The 22,851-nt window shown below is 51.9% G+C and overlaps 1 protein-coding gene across 2 annotated transcripts in view; it reads right to left on the bottom strand.

Annotated features, from left to right (window-relative positions):
* Positions 1-22,851, bottom strand: part of ACVR1B (activin A receptor type 1B) — a 37,794-nt gene that overhangs the window by 9,236 nt on the left and 5,707 nt on the right. For both annotated transcript variants that reach the window (XM_084749737.1, XM_084749738.1), the window contains exons 2-6: positions 7,347-7,586; positions 6,547-6,795; positions 3,042-3,272; positions 1,443-1,610; positions 687-843 (exon numbers count right to left, since the gene is read on the bottom strand). In XM_084749737.1, the coding sequence (XP_084605863.1) occupies positions 687-843; positions 1,443-1,610; positions 3,042-3,272; positions 6,547-6,795; positions 7,347-7,586 (1,045 nt within the window). The remainder of the gene's footprint in view (positions 1-686; positions 844-1,442; positions 1,611-3,041; positions 3,273-6,546; positions 6,796-7,346; positions 7,587-22,851) is intronic.

The following is a 22,851-nucleotide window of genomic DNA, read 5'->3' on the forward strand; positions in this document are numbered from 1 at the left end:
TCCGCCTGTCTCCTGAGTGCCAGGCATCCTGCTCCACTTCTTTCTCCACTGCCCTCTGCCAGGGTCTAGAGAGGCCTCCTCCTGTGCGAGCTGGTGAGTGAGGGCCGTGGCCGAGAGAGGCCTCCTCCTGTGTGAGCTGGTGTGTGAGGGCTGCGGCCTAGAGAGGCCTCCTCCTGTCCATGGCCTAGAGAGGCCTCCTCCTGTGTAGGCTGGTGAGTGAGGGCCGTGGCCTAGAGAGGCCTCCTCCTGTCCACGGCCTAGAGAGGCCTCCTCCTGTGTAGGCTGGTGAGTGAGGGCCGTGGCCTAGAGAGGCCTCCTCCTGTGTGAGCTGGTGAGTGAGGGCCGCGGCCTAGAGAGGCCTCCTCCTGTGTGAGCTGGTGAGTGAGGGCCGCGGCCTAGAGAGGCCTCCTCCTGTGTAGGCTGGTGAGTGAGGGCCGTGGCCTAGAGAGGCCTCCTCCTGTGTGAGCTGGTGAGTGAGGGCCGTGGCCTAGAGAGGCCTCCTCCTGTGTGAGCTGGTGAGTGAGGGCCGTGGCCTAGAGAGGCCTCCTCCTGTGTGAGCTGGTGAGTGAGGGCCGTGGCCTAGAAAGGCCTCCTCCTGTGTGAGCTGGTGAGTGAGGGCCGCGGCCTAGAGAGGCCTCCTCCTGTGTGGGCTGGTGTGTGAGGGCCGCGGCCTAGGGCTTTCTTACCGTTTGGTTCCCACCCTCTGATTTGGAGCAATATCTATGGTGTCAGTGACAGCATCATGACGGACAGCCAGGCCGAGGTCTGCGATGGCACACATGCCGTTCTTCTTCACCAGAATGTTCTTTGACTTTAAGTCTCGATGAGCAATTCCAGGCTTCCCTGGCAGGGAAAAACCAGGCATGTTTAAGGAAATGTATACAAGGGAAACATGGATTCTGAGCCAGAGGCTTGGGCCTTGGCTTTGCCTCCCTCAAGCCAATGATCCCACGAGCAGCTCGGCCTCCTCTTCTGGACAAACAGAACAGCAGCTCTTCATACAGTGTGAAGAGACCAGGAAAGCGAGCAGCCAGCAGCTACCCCGGCACAAAGCCTGGTCCTCTTCCAGGAGAGCCTGCAGACATGTGGGCCCATGTCCTGCCACCGTGAGTCCTGCAAGGCAGCGCGCAGCCTCAGTGTGAGGTAATTACAGTCTCACTCCGCTGTGCTGGTCTTTCCTCTCGGTTCTGCCCTTTTAGCGCACCCCCAGGTGTCCTCAGCAAACCTCTGTCCATGCGTTACCCAGCCAAGCCCTCGCCTAACTGACCTTCCTAGGGGAGGCTAATGACAGGCAATGGGGGAACCCATTCGCTCTTGTTCTTCCTCAGGTGGACGACCATTCCCAAAGTTTGGCCGCAGCTACCTCAGTCAGGAGGACCGGACAGGGAAGGATAGGCCTTTCGTCTCGAGCTTCTTGCTCCCGGGCTGGGCCCACTGCTCACCTTGAGTACCCACGATCTCCATGTGCAGGTGTGCCAACCCGCTGGCTGCAGACAGGGCCAGCTTAATCAACCCCTCAGTGGTCACCGTGTAGCGGTTCAGATAGTCAAACAAGGAGCCATGCTCGTGATAGTCAGAGACAAGCCACAGCTGGGTCCAGGTGCCGTTATCTGTGGAAAACAAAGACAGAAGGAACTCTAGGCAACAAGGAAGGAGGCATGTGACGCACACAGACAGTGGCAGCTTCGGGCAGCCGCTGAGTGTACACGGCTTGCCTCTGCTCCCCTGGCCGGCCCCGACCTCACATCCCTCACACCCTGTGGCAGCACAGGGAGCAGCACTCTCTTCCAGCTCTGCTTCCTTATCCGAGAGAGTGAGGTGGTTGCCGAGGTGACCCTCCCAACGGTCTTGGGCACTTGACTACTTGACCTCAGTTGGTGGCATTTGGGAAGGCCACAGGGTATAGGCCTCGCTGGACAACGTGTGTCGCTGGGGCAGGCTTTAAGGTTTCAGAGCTCCGAGTCACCCTCATGCTTGAGGGTCAAGAGGTGAGCTCTAAGCTCCTGTCTCTACTTCACCATCGTAGATTCTAACCCTCTGGAACCATAAGCCCAAAATAAAAACTCTTCTGTAAGTTGCCTTGGTCATGGTGTTTTTAAAATAATAATAATATAAAAAACAAATATTAAACATAATGTATGTATGTATGTATGTATGTATGTATGTATGTATGTATGTATGTTAGGTTTTTTGAAACAGGGTTTCTCTGTGTAGCCCTGGCTGTCCTGGAACTCTTAGAAATCCTCCTGCCTTTGCCTCTGCCTCCCAAGGGATGGGATTAAAGATGTGTGCTAACACACCTGGCTTGGTCCTGCTCTGTAAGCAGGAGGGCCCGAATTCGGATCCCAGCACTCAAATGTCAGGCATGACACACGTTCCTGTGACACTACCATGGGTGCAAGGGGTGACGGGAGGGTCACAGGGACTTGCCGAGAGGGTCACAGGGACACTATGGGGACAGGCAGGCCTTGGTTCCTCTGTGGCTACCCCACGACAGGTGCACATGATGCTGGTTGTGCAGTAGGGTGTGGACAGAGTGCTTTTCTGTCACCATTCTTTCCCGGAAGTTTGAGACCATAATTCTTTACTGTCGTGATTTACAAAATAAACACATCGGAATCCCAGCAGGGACCACAGCAGGTCTGAGGGCAGGTGGGGGTCAGGGCCTTCTCAGCTACACAATAACCCAGGTGTGAACTTGGCATAAAAGGCTCCACAGTTTAAGAGGGTTTGAGGGCTGGAGAGACGGCTCCGCAGTTAAGAGCACTGGATGCTCTTCCAAAGGTCCTGAGTTCAATTCCCAGCAACCACATGGTGTCTCTCAGCTATCTATAACGAGATCTGGTGCCCTCTTCTGGCCTGCAGGTGTACATGTAGGCAGAGCACTGTATACATACATAATAAATAAATAAATCTTAAAAAAAGAGGTTTGAAACTATGGCTGTATTCAGACTTCCCTGCGTGCTGCAAAGCAGCTGTGTCTCTCTAGTGTCATCTGTCCTTCCGTCCCCCCCCCCCCCCCCCCGAGAACGCCTCTGTACCTTTATTGTCAGCAGCAATGAATCCGAGGATGTTTTCATGTCGCAGCATGACTGTCTGGTAGATCTCGGCTTCCCGGAACCAAGATCGTTCCTCACGGGAAGAGAAGATTTTGACGGCCACATCGCCCCCCCTCCACCGGCCTCGCCACACTTCCCCAAACCGGCCCTTGCCGATGATCTCTTGTAAGACAATGGTCCGGGCCACCGTGCGCTGGACAAAAAGAGGTAACCCTGTGGGTCAAAGGACAGAGAGAAATCTGACATTGCAGACCTGCTACACTCTGGGCCTGCCACTCCGTGTGCAGCTCCAGAAAGGCCCTCAGCTGCATGTCTCACATGCTCCCTGGTCCAGTGGTCACAGGGCGTTACAGCAAGACCCACATGGGAGGTGGTTTACCACAGAGCAAGTCAACACAGAAGAACACATGCAATTAGCTGCCTTCAACCATTTTACTGAGAACTTCCACTCCATCTGTGCAGATGAGAAACTTGAACGCAAATCTGACCGCATTTACCAACTCACTGGACTCTTCTTTATTCTGATAGTATCAGAAAGAAATGAAGGTGGGGCACAGCCTTTCTGGTCACCCTGCTCACTAGCCACTAGAGGGCGATGCTGTGCGGCCAACTCAGTGGACCCATGGTCTAAACAGAGAGCTCTAGTCACAGGAAGGACCGGGTGGAGACTAGGGACCCACACTCGTCCACGCAGGCCTCCTCCTTGCCCTCTTTTGACCCATGGGGCATCTCTCTCCCTTTCTCGCCAGCCTCCCTTCCCACCATGTCTGGCTCTGTCTTCTCCCATCCCCCCCCTCAGTTGCAGGGTTCACTGTGTGCCGGAGACCCATGCAGGTGTGCTGAGGGTTTCACGGAAATCCCGTCACTTCTTCACGTCAGTAAGGCAGGCAGTGCTGTTATCTCCACCGCACAGAGGAGAAAGCCACTAAGGCTCCACGGGTGTGTTATATAACGCGCTCGGATTAGTGCAAACAGTAGAAGACAAGGTGGGAGTGGCAATCCAGGCCTGACTCCACAGGTGGCTCTACACCACCGGAGGGGGCGCTGCTGAGCTTCTGCGCTTGGGCCCGGCTCAGCCCTCCTCACCCTGCTGCTGCCCCACACACCGACACGGCCTGCTTCGCCCCACCCTTCCTACCAAGAGCCTGGCAAGTCAGTGGATCCATCCTCGGCACCTCTGCCAAATTTTCATCCAAAGGAAAAACATGAGCATTCGTTTGTCCACATGAGAACTTTCCGTGGAAGCTCTGACCTGCAGCTCTTGACCGGCCAGCCCACCTCTGCTCCTTCCAGGCAGACTGGGCCAGTCTCCTACTGTGAGCCTTTAAGCAAACCGTGAGCCTTCATGGCTTTTTTTCTTTGCATTCAAAGTCTGTTCTGTGGCCTGGAATGTTCCCTGCTCGCTCACCTCACTTACAGTCTCAACCTGGTCTTCAAAACATCCTCAAATGTCCATGCGCTGTAAGACTTGTTGAACAACCCTGTCAGCCTAGCACAGGCTAGCCCAGCTTCTTTTCAGTCTTTGTTTCCAGAGGGCAGTCAGCATTCATTTGTTAAAAAGACCAGAGTCATATACATGACACAAACTTAATATTTCTAAGACAGCATTGTTTAAAAACCCACGTCATGTGTGTGACTCTGGTCTTTTTAACAAATGAATGCTGACTGCCCTCTGGAAACACCTAGGCTAGAGATTGCCCATTGGTTAAGAGCTCATTGGCTCCTGGGCCAGGTGTGGTGCTGCACGTCTTTAATCACAGCATTCAGGAGGCAAAGGTAGGTGGATCTCTATGAGTTTCGGGCTAACCTACTCTACATAGTGAATTTCGGGCCAGTCAAGGTTATACAGTAAGATCTTGTCCAAAAAAAGAAAAATAAATAAATAAATAAATAAAAAGAAAGAGAGAGAGAGAGAGAGAGAGAGAGAGAGAGAGAGAGAGAGAGAAAGCGAGAAAGCGAGGGAGCACAGCTGCTCCTCCAGAGGGCCTGAGTTCAGTTCCCAACACCTACCTCAGGTGGCTCACAAAGTCCAGCTTCAGCAGATCTGATCTCTCTGGCCTCCAAGGGCACCTACTCACCTGTACACACCTCTCCCCATCCAATAATTAAAAACCAAACAAACAAGCTGAAAACAAGACAGGCACCTTGGAAGCTCTGTGCACTATACCAAAATGCACCAAATTACCCATGGAGAAATAAATAGTCACTCATTGCTTTAGTCTAGACAAACCCGCCAAGAGTCCATAATCTCACCTGGTTTGGAAAACCTGAAAAATCCCAGGGCACTAAGACTCTCTGCCAGGCCCTTTCAACCACTGTCCAATCTTTGGTGGAAAAGCACACACCAAATATTTTCTACATTTCTAAAGCTGTGCAGCTTAGATAAATTCACACTGGAGCGCTCAACTGCCGAGCTTCATAAAGCCAAAGCCACCGACACTGAGGTGTCACAGGACCCCTGGGTCTGAGGAGGGCATCCAGCCATGATGGCACAGCTTTCCTGCACAGCTACAGTCTAACCCATGGCAGGGAAACACAGCCAAAGGAGACCTGCCAAGTTCCAGCTCAGATGGCAACACTGGCCTCTGACCACTTCTGTACCCTAAAACCGCCGTTCCTCTTTAGCGTGACAGCAGCAACAGCACGGCCTTTCAGGCACCCTCATACTGAAGAGCTGGCTGAACTGGGTTTTTGAGACAGGGACCGACTGTGTAGGGCTGGTAGATCTGGTACTTGATAGGCCTGTACTGGCCTTGCACTTGAGGCAATTCTCCTGCCTCAGTCTCCCAAGTGCTTGTGCTGGCTTTGAGAGGATTTCAGCTTTGTTCTGCCACCCTAGATGGTTTGTTAGCTCAGCTACTTCCTGAGACAACCTCAGCTTTCTCCGTACTGAGCTCTGATCTCACGTCAAGGCCCAGTGTTGAGTTCAATGCCTCACCTAAGAAAGCTCTGGACAACAAAAGGCCCGAGAGGAAATGGAGGCCAAGCTACGTGGGAAGCTGGGCCCCCTTCTCTGATAACTCTCAACAAAGCCCCTGGGCAACGGAACAAGTCAGCGATTCACCCAGTGTCCACTCTAAGCTCTGCTCAGTGTCCTCAAACTCCCCTTGTGGCTGCCCCAGGATCAATGATTAGCCAGTGGCGCCTCACGGGAGCCCAGCACACTCTTGTGTCTCCAAAGGGGCCTAACCCTGAGCACGCCACCACCTGGACGGGAGCGGCTCACTCTGCCTGAGTATGCGGATACAAACACCAGAGGCAGAGCTGCCACGATGGCAAGGCCTCACTTGGCCCTCTGGGATCTCGGGGATGGAAGCCTGTCAGCAAAGCCGCTATCACGTCTTATTACAGGCCAGACTCCAGATGAAGAGAATTATGAAACCAAGTGAGTCAACACAGCAGGGCCCCAGCCTTCCTCGTAAACACTGCCTCCTGCTGGGAAGCAGCTGTGAGGGCCGACACACACAGTGCCTGGAGGAGCCAGTACCTGAACCAGACCCTGACGTGGACAGATCGTAGACAAGGTCCTGGAGTGTCTTGTCTTTGGAGAGACACATCTCGCAGGAGGGGTCCTCCATGTCCAGTCTCTGGCGGTTGTGGTAGACACGCTGGTGATAGTTGATGACAAGGAAGACGATGATGATGATGAGAAACAGGAGGAAGACTGGGCCAGCGATGATGCCCACCAGCTCCACAGGGCCCCACATGGAGGGGTGCTCGGGCTCCTTGAGGTGCCCTGGGAAAATGAGGTGAAAAAACAAACAGTAAAAACATGAGACTGCTGTGGCCCGAGTTATCCCTGAAGGTGGACTGCCCATGAAAGACCCTGAGTTGAGGGCTTCCTCTAGTCTTCCCCGGCCTTTCAGGGAAGCAGCCCTCCAACAGTGGGACCAAACCGGCTCTGGAGGTCAAGGCTCGTCAGAACCACAAGTTTGGCCTAAGCCCCTCCAGGCTGTGGCCGGTCCTTCCCCAGGAAGCCCGGACAAATGGCAGACCTGCCCGAGGTGTCCAGCACTGCTCCACAGTGACTCTACCCTCTTCGCAGCGTCCAGCTGCCCCTGGAGCAGAGCCCCGCACATGGCTCTGCTGCTCTACCCATAGGTGGCTGGGAGCTCTGGGACTGCCTGACTGGGAGAGCGGCTCTTCTCGCCTCCCAGCCTGACTAAGAAGGAAGCCCACCCTTCACCATGACCTGAGGAGCATCCCAAACCACCCTGCGCCGTCACTGTGCCACAGGCTGAGAAAGCGCAGCGAGGGATGAGGAAGGACAAGGCGGCCACCACTCACCGCTGGGCACCCTGAGGTCAATCTTGTTGCAGAGGTCGGTGTAGCAGCAGTGCGTGTTGCGCAGGTCCTCTGAGCTCAGGCAGTAGAAGGGCTTCCCAGCAGGGACCAGCTCCACCTTGGGGATGCAGGTGCGCACGTGGTGCTCCAAGCCATCCAGGTTAAAGATGGAGACCATGCAAGCCCCATCGGTCTCACATGTGTAGTTGGTCTGCAGGCAGTTGGTACATGCACACAGCAGAGCTACGGGACACGGAGGAGCCGAAGTAAACAGAGATGCAAGCTCTTCCTCTAAGGCGCTTCTGAGACTCAGAATGAGCCCCTGGCATACTTCATATCCCCCAAACAAGCAGCCTTTATAGAGGCGGGGCCAGAGGGACAGCCGCGGCCAGCTGCCGTTGCACCTTACTCAGCTCACAGACAAACTCTGTAGGCCCCACCGTTCCTAACTGCTCTAGTCTATGCCAATAAAGGACAAATTCCTTCCACACGATCCTGCTAGGTGGAGGGAGCCTTCCCTTTGGACAGCAGGTACCCCCCATATTCCATACAAACCTACCCACGATTCCTTGAAGCCAGTCTCATCCCATCTCTTCTTGGGGACAAGATACCCCAGTTTCCAGGATGAGGCATGCTCTCATATGTCCTGCTCCATCACCACTTCCCTTGACAAGCTCCCCCTCCCTCCACTGTCACCTCCTCCTCAGTCCATGTTTGGCACCTCTCATGAGGACTAAGGGGAAATGTCCTCCAGAGATGTGGAGCTCGCGCCTCACAGACTGACTATGAGGACACAAAGAGATATGTAAACAAAGTGTTTAGGAAACTGAGCCATCCTGAGCCTCTGGACACGTGTGTGTGCTACACACACATGCCTTTTCTAGCTATGCAGTATACACACTCTCCCCGGGGCTAATGAGTTCTGCTGGGTGTGTAGCACACGTAAGTGTGTGCACCAACAGGAAATCAGTGTGAATGAATCTGGCACCTCTGAGAGCGCTCAGCCGCCCTGGAATCTGCAGTCCTTTATTTATCTGACTAACAAGAATAGCACAGGCAGTTGGTACTCCTCTACTGTCTGCCCGGGCCTAACCCAGCCATGACCTCCCGCATGCACAGGAGTGCAGTGCTGGTTACAGTACTGAAACTGGTGCTGCAGTGCTGAATGAGGGAAAGGATGCAAGACCTCTGTGCACACCCCGTGGAGGGCCTGCACACTAAGCCTCCGTGGCACACCCATGGAGGGCCTGCACACTAAGCCTCCGTGGCACACCCGTGGAGGGCCTGCACACTAAGCCTCTGTGGCACACCCTGTGGAGGGCCTGCACACTAAGCCTCTGTGGCACACCCCGTGGAGGGCCTGCACACTAACCCTCTGTGGCACACTCTGTAGGAGGGCCTGCACACTAAACCTGTAGAGCAAAAAGGCTTGTGACCAATCCAAACCAAAGCCTAGAGTACAAAGAGTTTCTCCTCAGCTCCTTGTCCATTCTCTGAAAAGTCATCCCTGAGGTTTGCAAATCCAAAGACAACCCAAGCTACCTCCGAGTGTCTCTAAATGAGGCAAGCTCTTTGCTGTTCCCATTCAAGGACACAAGGTATGGGGGGAGGGGGGAGGAGGCGGCGGCGGCAGAGGCTGTGCGAGACAAGCAGGAAGAGAGGAAGCCTTCTACGCAGGGCCTCCTATGTGTTTACGGCGTCTGATGAGATCTCTATCTTCTGAGGTGAATTCCTGAACATGCAGCTACCTGTGAACAGCACAGGTCACACCGTCTCTTACAGGCAGAGCGCGGGCCACAGGTAATCCTGACAGGCAGAGCATGGGCCACAGGTAACCCTGACAGGCAGAGCGCGGGCCACAGGTTACCCTGAAGAGTTTCCCAGCAAGTGACTCCTGGGTCTCAGTTCTATCTTCTTATTTCCAGACAAAGAAAACATCAACTCTTTCTTCCAAACTTCTGTTCAGAAACGCTCTCTCATTCCGTCTGTGTGTTTGAGACTGGGTTTCACTAAGAGGTCTGGCTGGCCTCGAACTCTCCATCCTCCTGTCTCTGCAGTGCTGGGGTTACAGGCCTGGGCCACTAAGTGAGGCTCTGCCTTACTCCTCTTAAGAACTTAAAATGTATTCACATCCAGGAAACTTGGCAGGACCTCTCTCTTCCTTCAGGAGTCCCGCTAATCCAAGAAGGCGCCTTTGACAATCCCCTTTTGTGTCCCTTTGGGGCTCCCCACAGGGGGCACACCTCTCAGAACCCGTGTTGTGAGAGCAAAGAGAACAGCATTGGGTCTATTTTGGGAAGCAAGAAAGGGAAAATTAACAACTTCAAGAGATGGCTATTCTGAGCATGGTGAGACGCGGCCAAACCCACAGCCGCCTTTTCAAAAGCAGTCACTTCAGAGTCCACCAATTAGTGGGAGAGGAGTCAGGAGTCGCTGGCTCCTGGTACGTAACCCTCCTTTCCGTGGTGCAGGCCTCGCTCACGGTGATTCACGCTGGAGAATGAACACACCCACACGTGGCTCATTATTTTTGGGAAGTACTTAAACAATCCTGGTGTAAGACAGGAAAGAACGAAAGCGGCGAAATCCACGCTAGACGGGCCCAGGCTAAGCTGGGAAACGGGCCATGTGGGTTTGTGATAAGGAGCTGGGAAGTCCCTGAGCCTATCTGGACCTCAACTATCCAACCAGCAAACACCATTTATCTTACAGAGACAAGAGGGAAATTGGCCAACTGCCTGCTAAGTACTGTGGCTACCCTGGGCAGGGCTCCCTCCACTCTTGGCCTTTTACAGAGTGCGTGACAAGTCCAAACACACAGCGACGATAACCATCCCCACTACCCACACCCGGAAAAGATCTGAACTTACATCCCCAGGAGTGACAGTGGGTATCACGGAGCAACAGGTCACGAAGGCCTGAAGCTCAAATGCCCGTTTTATTACTAGCCACATGACCCGGAACACACAATTAACCTTACTGTACCACAGTCCTCTTCAAGCTGGAGCTGTGACGTATGACTGTTAATAACTGGCTCTCAGAACTCTATAAACATTACATGTGGTAACATAGTTTAAAAGAACTCAGGTTAAGACCTACTTAATAAATAGGACCCTTCCCTTTAACATAAAAATTTCAAGAAAAAACCGCACAACTAAGAAAATGTTTCTTAGCACTAACTAGGAAGTGGTAAGTCCCGTCTGAGGAGGAAACTGCTCACTCGCTGTGTGGCTGCACGGCTCTACCAGGCCAATCTCTCTAAGACTCGTTTTCCTCATGATTAACTAGAAAAGGGAAGTGAAGGAGATGACCTTCCTAGCTACAAGCTCTCCTCTGGGTCTGACGCAGAGCACTCATGTCTCAGTCAGCCCTGCGCCTGTCTTTTAAGACACGTGTTTCAACTAATTATTTTTCACTGAAACAAAAGAAGCAATAATAAAATTATAAGCACACTCTGAGGTTACTATAAACTTAGTATCCTAAATTTAATTCTTTCTAAAAAGCTAAATCAGGTCTAATGACAACAGCCCCTTGCAACGCTTTACGGTGACTCATCAGGCCAAAAGTGTGCACGTGTGGTACAAACACCAGGGTGCACCTAAATGCTCGTTATTCTACCGGCAAGCATGACATATGTGGGGTGACAAACACGGGGGTGGGGGGGGGTGGGCACCACCTCACAGGACAGGATTTTACTTAGCAGCAGAGGCCTGTCTTAACACTCACAAGGCCCTGGGTTTTGGTCATTGGCACTAAAAACTGAAAAAAAGAGGGGGTGGAAGAAAGGAAAGGGAGGGAAGGAGGGAGGGAAGGAGGAGGTCCAAATGTGAGCATCCCTCCCCAGCACGCACTTTCTGTTACTAATGAGTCTAACTAGTCAAAACTGGACTAAAGACAAAGCCATCTTGGCAGGCCTGGAGCACGGTTCAAAGTCTGTCTGACTGGAAGGTGCTCTGTGGTGGGATGTAAATGCAAACCCAATTCAGAAGAAAGACTGTCTTGAGAAAGTCCAGGTCCCAACACGGGCAAACTCTGGCTGCTGTGAGCTGTACTGCACAGCCTCAGGAGGCCACAGATGCTCAGGGCTGTGCTCAGCTGCCAAGTCCCAGGTACCCCCACAGAGCCTCGGGCCCACAGCCTCAGAGAGTTAGGAGCGCAATGGCCGCACCCTGTTCTGACCAGGAACCGGCTCTGAACATACCTCAGTGGTTTTAGAGCCAGAGCAACTGTGATCCTAACTTACTCATTGCTCCTTAGGGACAACACATTTCATCAGCTGCTCATGGAGCACTATGTGGGGGAGGCGCAGCGAACCTGCCTCTTGCACATCCCACCGGCCAGCCTCCCAGGGTTCGCGTGTGCAGGGCTTGTGCAGTTCCCTCTGCGGTTTTTAACCCCACCACACAGCAGCGGGCAGCTCCTTCCCTAGACTTTTCTGGGTTTTGCTGTAGATGAACGGCTCAGGGGTCCTGTCTTGTGGGTGCTGATACTTTTGGGAACCAGGGCCTCAGGCGTGCTAGGTAAGAACTTTCTTATTGAGCCGCTCAAGTAAGTTCACCAGGGGTAAAACAAGGAGAGACGCCAGCTTTCTAGCAAACCATGATGCTCATCTGTCGCTGTTAGTGCACAGTGCAGACCGACGCCCACTCTATAGGCTTATTCTCTTACATGGCCCTCACACAACGCAGAGCTGAGGACAAGGTCTTTCTTCCCCCCTGAGACTTATTATTATATATACAGTGCTCTGCCTGCATGTACACCTGTAGGCTGGAAGAGGGCATCATATCATATTATAGATGGTTGTGAGCCACCATGTGGTTGCTGGGAATTGAACTCAGGACCTCTAGAAGGGCAGACAGTGCTCTTAACCGCTGAGCCATCTCTCCAGCCCCGAGGACAAGGTTGTAGGGAAGGTAAGGGGCCCACAAATGGTCCTCCAGCAAGCCCCAGCGCCACGCCTCCAGATCTTACAAACTCAGTATCCAGAGTACCCATGGCATTCGCCAGTGTCCCTGTGACACTCTCCAGGGCTCCCAGCTTTCAGAACCTGCAAATGCATCCTCACCCGCACCAGGTCAAATCCACTCATAATTTCCCGACCAAAGACCAGACCGGGCATCCCTGCAGCTTGCCCCCGCCTGGCCTAGGCTGTGCCAAGCACACGGGTGGAGCTGGCCTCCGTGTTTCAGAGGCAGGTGTACACATACAGCGAAGGCTCTGTTGTGAGACAGAACTCACAACGCATGCCAGCCTGGGAGTCAGGTTTCAAAACAGACAACAGCAGAGACCTTAGTCTCTGACAGTTCACACTCCAGCACCTCACTCTCTTTCAGTTTAACTTATTTACTCTTGTTTTATGTTCTCACTGCATGTATGCTTGTGTGCGGGTATCGGATCCCCTAGAACTGTAGTTAAGGACAACTGTGAGCTGCCATGTGGGTGCTGGGAATTGAACCTGAGTGTCTTCTGGAAGAACAGCCAATTAACTGCTTAGCAGTCTCTCTAGCCCTCCACTGTTGGAAGAACCCTGCTGTTTGAGGTTGCAGTCCTCCTGGTCTGGACAGCCAGCCCTCTGGAGAGAGTCTTTAGGCATAGACGCCCCTAACCACACTTGACACGCGGCCCTTGACACGGCTCCTGCTAGCTCTCCCCTGCCTGCGCCTATAGGACAATTAGGTGCTGTGTGTCCTACTCACATGATAGGAGCGCGCTGCCAAACGCAAGACCAGCATCCGGAAAGTGCCTGGTTCCAACCAGTTATGAACGCCTATCCTGGAGCCCCACCCACTCCCCAAGGGGTATATAGCCTTGTTCTCCCTGAGTAAAGCTGAACTTAGCTCCTGTAGTTCCTGAGATCTGTCGTGCTTATGGCCTTCCAGGCTGTGCGTCTCGTCTTCTGCTCCTCTTACCTCAGTGGGCTGGTGGCCAGCAGCACCCCCAGGAAGAGGAGAGCCACACCTCACCTCACTCTCTTTATTCCTAGAGATTTTTAGCTCCTTAAAAAGCTCCAAACTGAAGCCAGGCACGATGGCAGATGTCTGTAATCCCAGCACTCAGGAGGCAGAGGGAGACGGATCTTTGTAAATTCAGGGGCCAGCCTGGTCTACAAAGCGACAGCCAAGGCTACACAGAGAAACTGTCTCAAAAAACAAAAACAAAACAAACAAACAAGAAAAAACCAAAAGCTCCAAAACGTTAGGCTTAGAGAAACCCCACTGTTATCTGTCCTGGGTGGCACTACCTTCACTGTGGACCCCAGTGAAACAACGAGGATTTTGGAAATCTCTTTACACACAGGGGGAGGGGGTCACTGACAGTGTTCTGGCTGTGTCCCATTCACCTCTGTGTCCCCAGGACTGACAGTGACACAGGAAATGTGTGCTCAAAGTGGCCCCTTGGACGGCGAGAAGGCTTAGCAGGTAAGGCTGACTGCTGGTGAGCCTGGTGACCCAGAACTGACCCCTGGACCCTGCACATCCCAGGAGGCTGAGTCCAGAAAGCTGGGCTCTGATGTAAACGCTTGTTGTGACCCGCCCACCCCCCAACACAAAATCCACGAAATGGCCATTTACAACAGCAATACTAAAGTCTTTCAAGACAGAAGACGGTTTCGCTCTGGATATTCTGGGGGTACAAATGGACCACCCTAAACTCTTTGCTGCCTGTACCTGCATTCTAACAGCCAAGGGGTGGACAGAGCAGGGCAGGGGCAGCTGGTCCCAGACTAGCTCTGAGAATGCCATTTCCACAAAATGACTGGCAAGGCTCCCAACACCTCCCAGTGCGCTGCCAGTGCTCACAGCCTGTTATCTCAAAAGACACTGTAAGAGTCGGCGCGGTCAACTCTGAACCAAGACCAAGTCTCACTGCACTTGGCCAAAAGCTCTTAAACCTGCTAGACCCCATCTTGCGACTTTTGGAAAATCACCTGCTGAGGAAGGCGGTGGTTTACCCTGGCATTTTCCACGCTCTGGATCTTGCTGGCGCCTAGTGGTGTCCTTTCAGCATGTACTGCGCTGCAGTTTCCATAAGGCCAGGTTGGAAGGGCTGATTTGCACCCCAATTAAGTCACTCTTTTTGTCCCTCTCTTTCTTAGAGACAGGAGCTCCCGCAGCACAGGCTGGCCCTGAATTCCAGCTCCCCCCGCCTCTCTCTGCTCCACACTAGGGATGTGAGCATCGTCACACAGAACTGCTCTTCTTTTAAGATTCTTACTCTTATTAGTTTACACATATGAGTGTTTGCCTGCATGGATGCACGGACACCACGTGTACCTAGAGGCAGAAGGTGTCAGACTCTCTAGAACTAAAGTTATAGATGCTTGTGAGCATCATGTGGGTGCTGGGAACCGAATCTGGGTTCTCTACAAAAAACAGTAAGTACTCTTAACAGCTGAGCCATCTCTCCAGCCCCGATTTTCTGGCTTTTAAAGGCAGGGTCTTGCTATGTAGCCCGGGCTAGCCTTCAACACCTTCTGCCTCAGTCTCTTGACTACTGGGACTCCAGGTTTGTTGCACCATGCCCAATGTCAGTTTAGATTTAACTAGGATATTCATGACAGACATGCTCTCTAGTTGTACTGTGGCAAACTCTGTGTCCTGAGCACTGGCCTTCTCTAGCCCAACAGGCAGTCTTTTGCAAAGACACCATGTGTCTACCAGATTCCATTCCAACCTCAAGACTGGACTCAGTGCACACGCACACACATGTAGGAGAGAGGGGACAGCGTGAGGGACTCCTTCGCGCCACGTGGCTCTCAGCGTGCCATGCTCAGAGGCAAGCGCCGTTGTGCCAGTCCCTGCAAACGGGTTGATAATTAAGGTCTACAGTTGTTCACGTCTGATCTAACTCTGCGGCTTGTCCAGCCTCGTTATCCTGTCAGGAGTCGGCATCACAGAGCCCGCCTAGCCCAGCTGGTCCATATATGGACAGGATCTTGGGGGCGATCTCAAGTGGTGCTGTCTCTACCAGGTCAGTCTGTACGTGAAAGGCAGGCGGTCTACCTTCCCCCCAGCTCTGGGGTCTGACATCTCCACACTGAGTTGACCAACTCTGTGCCGCTTAGCAAAGCCTCAGCTGCTACGAGCATCTCAAGTTCAGCCCTGTGCACTGGAGAATTCCTCAGCAGAACGTCCAGTCACTGTAAAAATTACTAAGGCTAGTCTAAATATTGTGAACCTTTTAATGTCCTTTACCTTTTGAAACATTTTATTATTTGTGTGTGTGTAAGTGATGTGCGTATGATGTGAGTGTGTGTGATATGTGTATGTGCATGACATTTGAGTGTGTGTGATGTGTTATGTGTGTGTGATACGCATGTGTGTGTACATGACATTTGAATGTGTGTGTGCATGACATTTGAGTTTGTGTGTGAGTGTGTGTACCAGAGGGTAACTGTCAGTCTTCTTCCATAGGTTTGCATGGCCCCATTACATTTTTCTTAAGTTGTTTTATGTTTTCTTTAACCCCATTTCCTTCTTTAAACGTTCAAGGTGTGGATAAGGTGATGGGGCTCCGGAACAGCAGCACACACCGGAAGCAAAGCAGCAAGAGAGAACAATGTAAGTATCGCTGAGAGCGGGGTACAGAGCCCGGGAGCCCCCCGCATTAGTGCTCTTTACTTAGTCACCATGGATTTGAGGTGCATCTCTCCATGGTTTCGTAAATGTAGTCAGGTAATTCTAAGAGGAATTTTCAAAATAAATTCAGTAATACAAAGAAATTGGGAACCTAATTTGTTTACCACGATATAAATCTACACAATATATACCAAATATATCACCAGATACATATGTGTTTGCTTGTTTATCAAGACAAGGTCTCATTTATGTAGCTCTGGCTGTCCTGGACTAACTTTGTAGACCAGGGTGGCCTTAAACTCACAGAGATCCACCTGCCTCTGCCTCCCGAACACTGGAATTAAAGGCGCGTGCCACTATGCCTGACTGTCATATACAAACATACATACATGCATACATACATACTTTATTTTAATCATGTGTACTTGTACCCATGTATTGTTACGTGCATGCGAGTGCGGGTGCCCTCAGAGGCCAGCAGCTCCAGGCCATTGTGAGCAGACTGACACGGGTGCTGGGAACCAAATTCAGGACCTCTGCAAGAGCAGCGAGCACTCTCTTAACTTCTGAGCTATGTCTCCAGTGCTGACCACCCTGTGCCATATAAATTCACATGAGACAAGGCAGTGCTCCCCTCCCTGCCCAGCTAGAAAAGCTGACAGCAAAATCCATGCAGACTGGTAAAGGACCCTGAACAACCAGGACAGCTATGGAGGGTAGAAACAAAAGAACAAAGTGGGAAGACACGTATTTTCCAATTTCAAACTCTCTACAAAGACTGAACTACAGGTCAAGGAAAGTCCAGACAGAAAGCTGCACACTCCATCGCCTGCTTTTAACAGTTGTACCTAGAATGTTCAAGAGGAAAAACCAAGTCTCTTCAGCAAATCAGCTCTGTGAGGGTTAGGGTTAAAACAATAATTACTCCACAGCTGAGTGGAGAGCGGGCACTGACTCTGACGTGAACTCTGGTGCCCCACATTTGACCGCTTCCTCTTGGTGGGGAGGCCTGGTGGCACTCAAAGAAAGAATAAGCAGGCTACCAAGATGAGACTTGATACCCTAGGACCGTACAGTGGGGGAGGAGGTCCCCCTCGGTCATAGACATAGAGGAGGGGAATAGGGTGAAAGCGAGGGGGGGGGGGGGAGGAACAGCAGGATACAAGTGATGGGATAAGAATTGAGTTGTAGTCTGAATAAATTAATTACATTTTTAAAAAGTTGTAGATTAAAAAACTTCAATAACCCTGCTGTGGGGTTAGGGTCAGGAACTGTGACTGTGAATTCCAGGTCAACTGGGCTCCACGGCAAGACCTATCTTAAAAGGACAAAACAAGCCAGGGAGAAAGGCTTGCACATGCCTAGCTTGACTCCTGGGACCCTCACAGTGGGAGGAGAGCAGACTCCCACCCCACACAACGTCAATCAAAATCCACAGCGGCACAGAAAACGTCCGTTTGTTCCCTGGCAATCAGAAGCGCCAGGCGGTTCAGAACTACCACACAATCCAGCACGTGGACTCCCCCAGCCATATACTGAAAACAACTGAAATTCCCAAAAATTCCAACTGCCATCAGATGATAAATGGATAAAGCAAAACACGGTATACCCATACAACGGAGCCACGGCTCGCACGGAAGGAAACAATCACACACTACAGCATGGATGAGTCCCGAAAACACTGCAGAGAAAAGAAAGTATGTCCCGTGGTTCCACCCAGAGGACCTGTCCAAACGGGGATTTGTGGTTGGAAAGTGTCGCTGAGGGGAGATGCACTGATTAGCGAGTTTTCTCATTAAAGGTTTTCTTTCAGAGTAATGAAAAACCTTGAGATTTCCATCATAGTGGAAGATGTTAACGCCAAGTGCATGCTTTCAAGCGCTTAGAACAAGTGTGGTCTGCTATGGGTATTTACCACAATTTAAAACAGCCGTAAGTTGTTTTATGCTCTTGAGTACAAAAATTACACAAAAATATTAGTATATGAACAGGAAAAAAAAATCTCGAGGCACAGAGCTGTGCCAAGTGCTCTCTAGGCCTTCCACCACGTCCCTGAGCTGCACAAGGAGGGCAGCCAGGTCCTGTCCCCGTTGCTGTCCCCATCTGCACAGTACCTGGTAAACACAGATATCCTGAGTCCACACAGCCCTGTGTTTGATAAGTCTCAGCCCAGTAAGTTATATGCATTTCTAGACTGGAATGTTATTATTTATATTAGACTTATTAATTTTATGTGCAGGCTTTTACCTGTGTGTGTGTGTGTGTGTGTGTGTGTGTGTGTATGTGTGTGTGTGCGCCCGCGCAAATGTGCTTGGTGACCATGAAGGTTGGAAGAGGGCGTCGGATCCCCTAGAGCTGGGGTTAGGTGCTTGGGAACCATCACATATGGGAACTGAACCCACGCCGTCTACAAGAGCAACAAGTGCTTTTTTTTTTCCCCCTTCCTTTTTTCTTTCAGGACAGGGTCTCTCTGTGTAGTCCTGGCTGTCCTGGACTCACTTTGTAGACCAGGCTGGCCTCGAACTCACAGAGATCTTCCTGCCTCTGCCTCCCGAGTGCTGGGATTACAGGCTTACGCCACCACATCAGCGCAACAAGTGCTCTTAACCACTGAGCCGTGTCTCTGGCCTGTACTGAAATGGGGTCTCACTGTGTAGCCAGCTCGTCTGGTTCAGTACTTGCTATTTAGACCAAGATGGTCTCAGACTCACAAATCCGTCAGAATGCCTCCTGAGTGCTGGGACTAAGGATATGCACGGTCCCACTGCTCTGTCTCTTCTGAGAGAGGATCTCACACATCCCAGCCTAGCCTTGAACTTCAGACTGTCCACCCCTGAGTGCTGGACTACAGCCAGGTTTCGCTACATCCGGTTTTATGAGGTGCGGGCTTGGGCTCTACCCACTGAGCTACACCGCCCTTTATTATCATTTCCCACGGCTTAAAACTCGAAAATACAGTAACTACAGCTCTAGACACTTGCCAAGACGGTTCTGAAAATCTTCCTGGGGCTGGTGAGCTGACTCGGCCACCAGCCCTGATGACCTGGGGCCCACATGTTAGAAGGAAAGAACTGACTCCTGGAAGCTGTTCTCCAACCTTCACACACAGGCCTTGGGATATGTGCACTCTCCCCCACAAATAAATACATGCAAAACAAAAAATAAGAGCATCTTAGCTGTCACGAGCTGTGACTGGCTTGCACGGGGAGGAAGCGGCAGGTGGGGCCTGGCACTGAACCCCGAGTTCTAAGCACGCTAAGTGGGAAGCTTGCATCAGCAGAGCAGCGGCGCCATCTTCATCTCCCTGAATCTTAACAGACACAGCTCTGAGTGCTGAGACACAGCACGGTCAAAGGCCGCAGCCAAAGGCCACAGTGCACTCGTGGTGTCCAGAGATGGTGTGGGAGAACGGACACGCTTGTGAGGAAACACAGCCTGAGGGAAGTTTCTGTACGGGGCAAACCCCACCGACTGAACAATGAGACATTTGATAAACTTGGCATTTAATCCCAAATCTTGGAAAAGATCTTGGAATGGAGTTTGCACAAGAGCAAGGTGTCTGGAAGCCAGCTCCACACGACACCTTCCATGAGCTGCCTTGCTGAGGTCTGCCTGGAGACAACCCAGCCCTAGAGAGCTGTTGAAACAAGTTCAACTTTAAGCCTCTGTGTAAAGAATGAAAGCTTTGTTCTCACTCAGAAGAGATGTTTGATGTTTATGCTAAGAAGCGCTGTCACTGCAATTTAATTTATGACTGATGGTAAATACCTGAACAGCACAGGAGGGCCCACCTGATGCCAGGACGACAGGGGGGAGCTAAGCTGGCATCATGGGGAGAGAGAGGGGTGCTGTGGTGTGGTGTGTGCATGTGGTAGGGGGTGTGTGGGTGCGTGCGTGCAAAGCTCATACTTAAAGCTCCTAGGCTCTCCTACTCAACTCTCAGTAACTTGGTTTAGTCTCCTTAACTTCGTTTATAGCAAACACAGAAAGCAAGTGGCTTTTTGTTTGTTTGGCTACACTCCTGCAGACACACTCCTGCAGACACGCTCCTGCAGACACACTCCTGCTGACACGCTCCTGCAGACACACTCCTGCAGACACACTCCTGCAGACAGACACACTCCTGCAGACACACTCCTGCAGACAGACACACTCCTGCAGACACGCTCCTGCAGACACACTCCTGCAGACACACTCCTGCAGACAGACACACTCCTGCAGACACACTCCTGCAGACAGACACACTCCTGCAGACACACTCCTGCAGACAGACACACTCCTGCAGACAGACACACTCCTGCAGACAGACACACTCCTGCAGACAGACACACTCCTGCAGACAGACACACTCCTGCAGACAGACACACTCCTGCACAGACACACTCCTGCAGACAGACACACTCCTGCAGACAGACACACTCCTGGTCAGCAGAGCAGGGAGAATATTTATCCCCGGTGTTTTCTTCCTGACCCACTGACCACACTAGCAGCAGAGAGCAGTGAGCCTCACATCTGTGAGGATGTCGCTTTCTGGCAACTGAGGTAATGGAGGAGAAACAAGTAAACAAACACGCAAAATCAACCAAGGCATAGAAACTAAAGAGGTTGAGATTAAGGTCACGTGGCGGCAATAAAGTGGATGTGTAATAGTGTGCACAGAAATCAGGGGGTGAGGTAGGAAGGGAGACAGTATTATGCCCAAGGAATCAAAAATATCCACAGCAGTTTTGAGTGACTGGAATTTTAAAAGAACAAAAAACCAAACCAAACCAAACAAACAAACAAAACAAAACAAAACAGAACATGGAGCTAGAGAGACAGCTCCACTGAAGAGCCCTGGCTGCTCTTGCAGAGGACCTAGGTTCTGTCCCAGCACCCACATGGCAGCTCACAACCGTCTGCTGCTCTAGTCCCTGGGGTCCAACCTTCTCTTCTGGCCTTCGTCAGTATGAGGCACACCTGGAGCACACACATGCAGGCAAAGCACCCACACACAATTAAAACTACACACACACACACACACACACACACACACACACACACACACGTATGTATATGGAAATAAATCACTTAGGCCTTTACCAAGAGGATGGGAAGTGAATTAATTCAATTAAACACATTTAGCAAGTACTTTACACACACACACACACACACACACACACACACACACACACACACACACACACACACACACACGATTCTCCGCGCAGCTGAAGGACCCACTGTTTGGTGGCTGGAGGAACAAACCCTAAGCAAAGTGACCGTCCAGCACGGACACTACGGGGAGGTGCACCCTGACCAGGAAACACACAGGAACATAAAATTCCCTGGGGCACTGTGTTTAGCCAGGAAGAGAAGCAGAGAGAAAGCTTACCAGAAAGAACAAACAGGAAAGGCATCCGAGGTCCACACTGAAATGACAATGCCAACCACAGCTAGGGACCAGGGCAGCAAGAAGCCGAGGGCTAGATTAGACTTCGACACCAAACTTAGGGGCCTAGAGTTGGTCCTGGGCACACAGAAGGTGCACTTCCAAAGTGCGCAGCTGCAGGAGGCAGAGGGAGACTGAGGCAAGAAGCGGGTCAGCAGGGAACAGCACTTCCATCAGGTTAGAGGCTTTTCCTGCACTGTCACCCCAGGGCCCCCCAGGACCCCCCAGGACCGGGTGGCTCTCAACTCCTGCAGCTCCGCTGGAATTCCAGCCGGCAGAGGAAAAGTCAATGTGGGCAAGGCTCTGACTTCGGCTCCAGGCCGGGTGTGCTGGTCCATCACAAGCGACACTGCCGGACTGATTCAATCTTATCCTATGAGCGTTGAGTGCAAGAAGACGCAAACACATACTAAGACAGTGAAACTCTTACAAACTCCTCTGTTCAACTCAACCCAACCTAATCTGCAAAGTATGCAAATCCTGTTTTCCCTCCATACAGATCCCAAGCCAGCCTTGAACTCAGGGCGATCCTCCAGCCTCAGCCTCCATGCCACCACATGCGATGGGACGCCGCACTCCGGGGCCACATCCGTGGGCTCACCCTGGTTATCGCTTGTCATCCCCCAGTGTTCTGCTTCCCCACTGCTGTCCTGACTCACCGCACGTGCGTTTTAAAAAACACTTCTTTCCTGCCCCACTTCCACAGGTCACAAGTCCGCGCCCAGCAAGCCTGGTGTCAGCTGAGGTCGGGTCCCCTCTGCGATGAGCTCCTCTTCCAAGTTTAAAGGCTGCAAAATCCACTGCCTTGCAAATAAATATAAGGACTCAAAGCCCCATTTTTCTCCTACTGTCAGACAAGGGCCACTCTCAGCCCCTTGCCTGTCTGCCACGTGCCTGTTGGGACGGGAAGCTCAGAACATGGCTGTTCACTGGCTTCCAAGCCAGCTGGGCATCTCTGACTTCAGTTCTGTACCGGACTGAGAATCAGCTTTTAGATGGCAAGTGCAGCCGTATCAAATCCACCTACCAGACTATCCACTGACTGAGACCTGTCTCTCATACCCCTACACAGCAGGGCCAACCACCCGTGTCAGACACCAGGCAGGGCCCTGCCTGAAAGCTGTACGCACAGCCCTCTCAAGGGCTGCCTCTGCCTGTCTCACTTGGCACAGGGAAGCAGGGCATCATGGGAAAGGCACCTGCATCCCTGGCACCTACGCTTCCTGAGTGTGAGCAAATGGGACCTGTGCCTCACTGAAACATGTTCAACATGCACTACAGCTCTCGAGGCTAGGATGTCACGCAGTGGACAGTGCTTGCCTAGTATGCGTGAGGTCCTGGGTTCCACCCCAGCACTGCCAAACCCGATTAAAAACAAAAAATCCATATGCACTGACACCATAAGGGACCTTAGGGACCAAGGACATAGTCAAACTGTCCCGTGTGAGCGTGAGAAACTGAATTCAGACTCTCAGCACCCCAATAAAAGCCAGGTGTG

This window comes from Acomys minous, assembly GCF_964271855.1.
Source record: "Acomys minous genome assembly, chromosome: 12".
Classification (NCBI taxonomy): Eukaryota; Metazoa; Chordata; class Mammalia; order Rodentia; family Muridae; genus Acomys; species Acomys minous.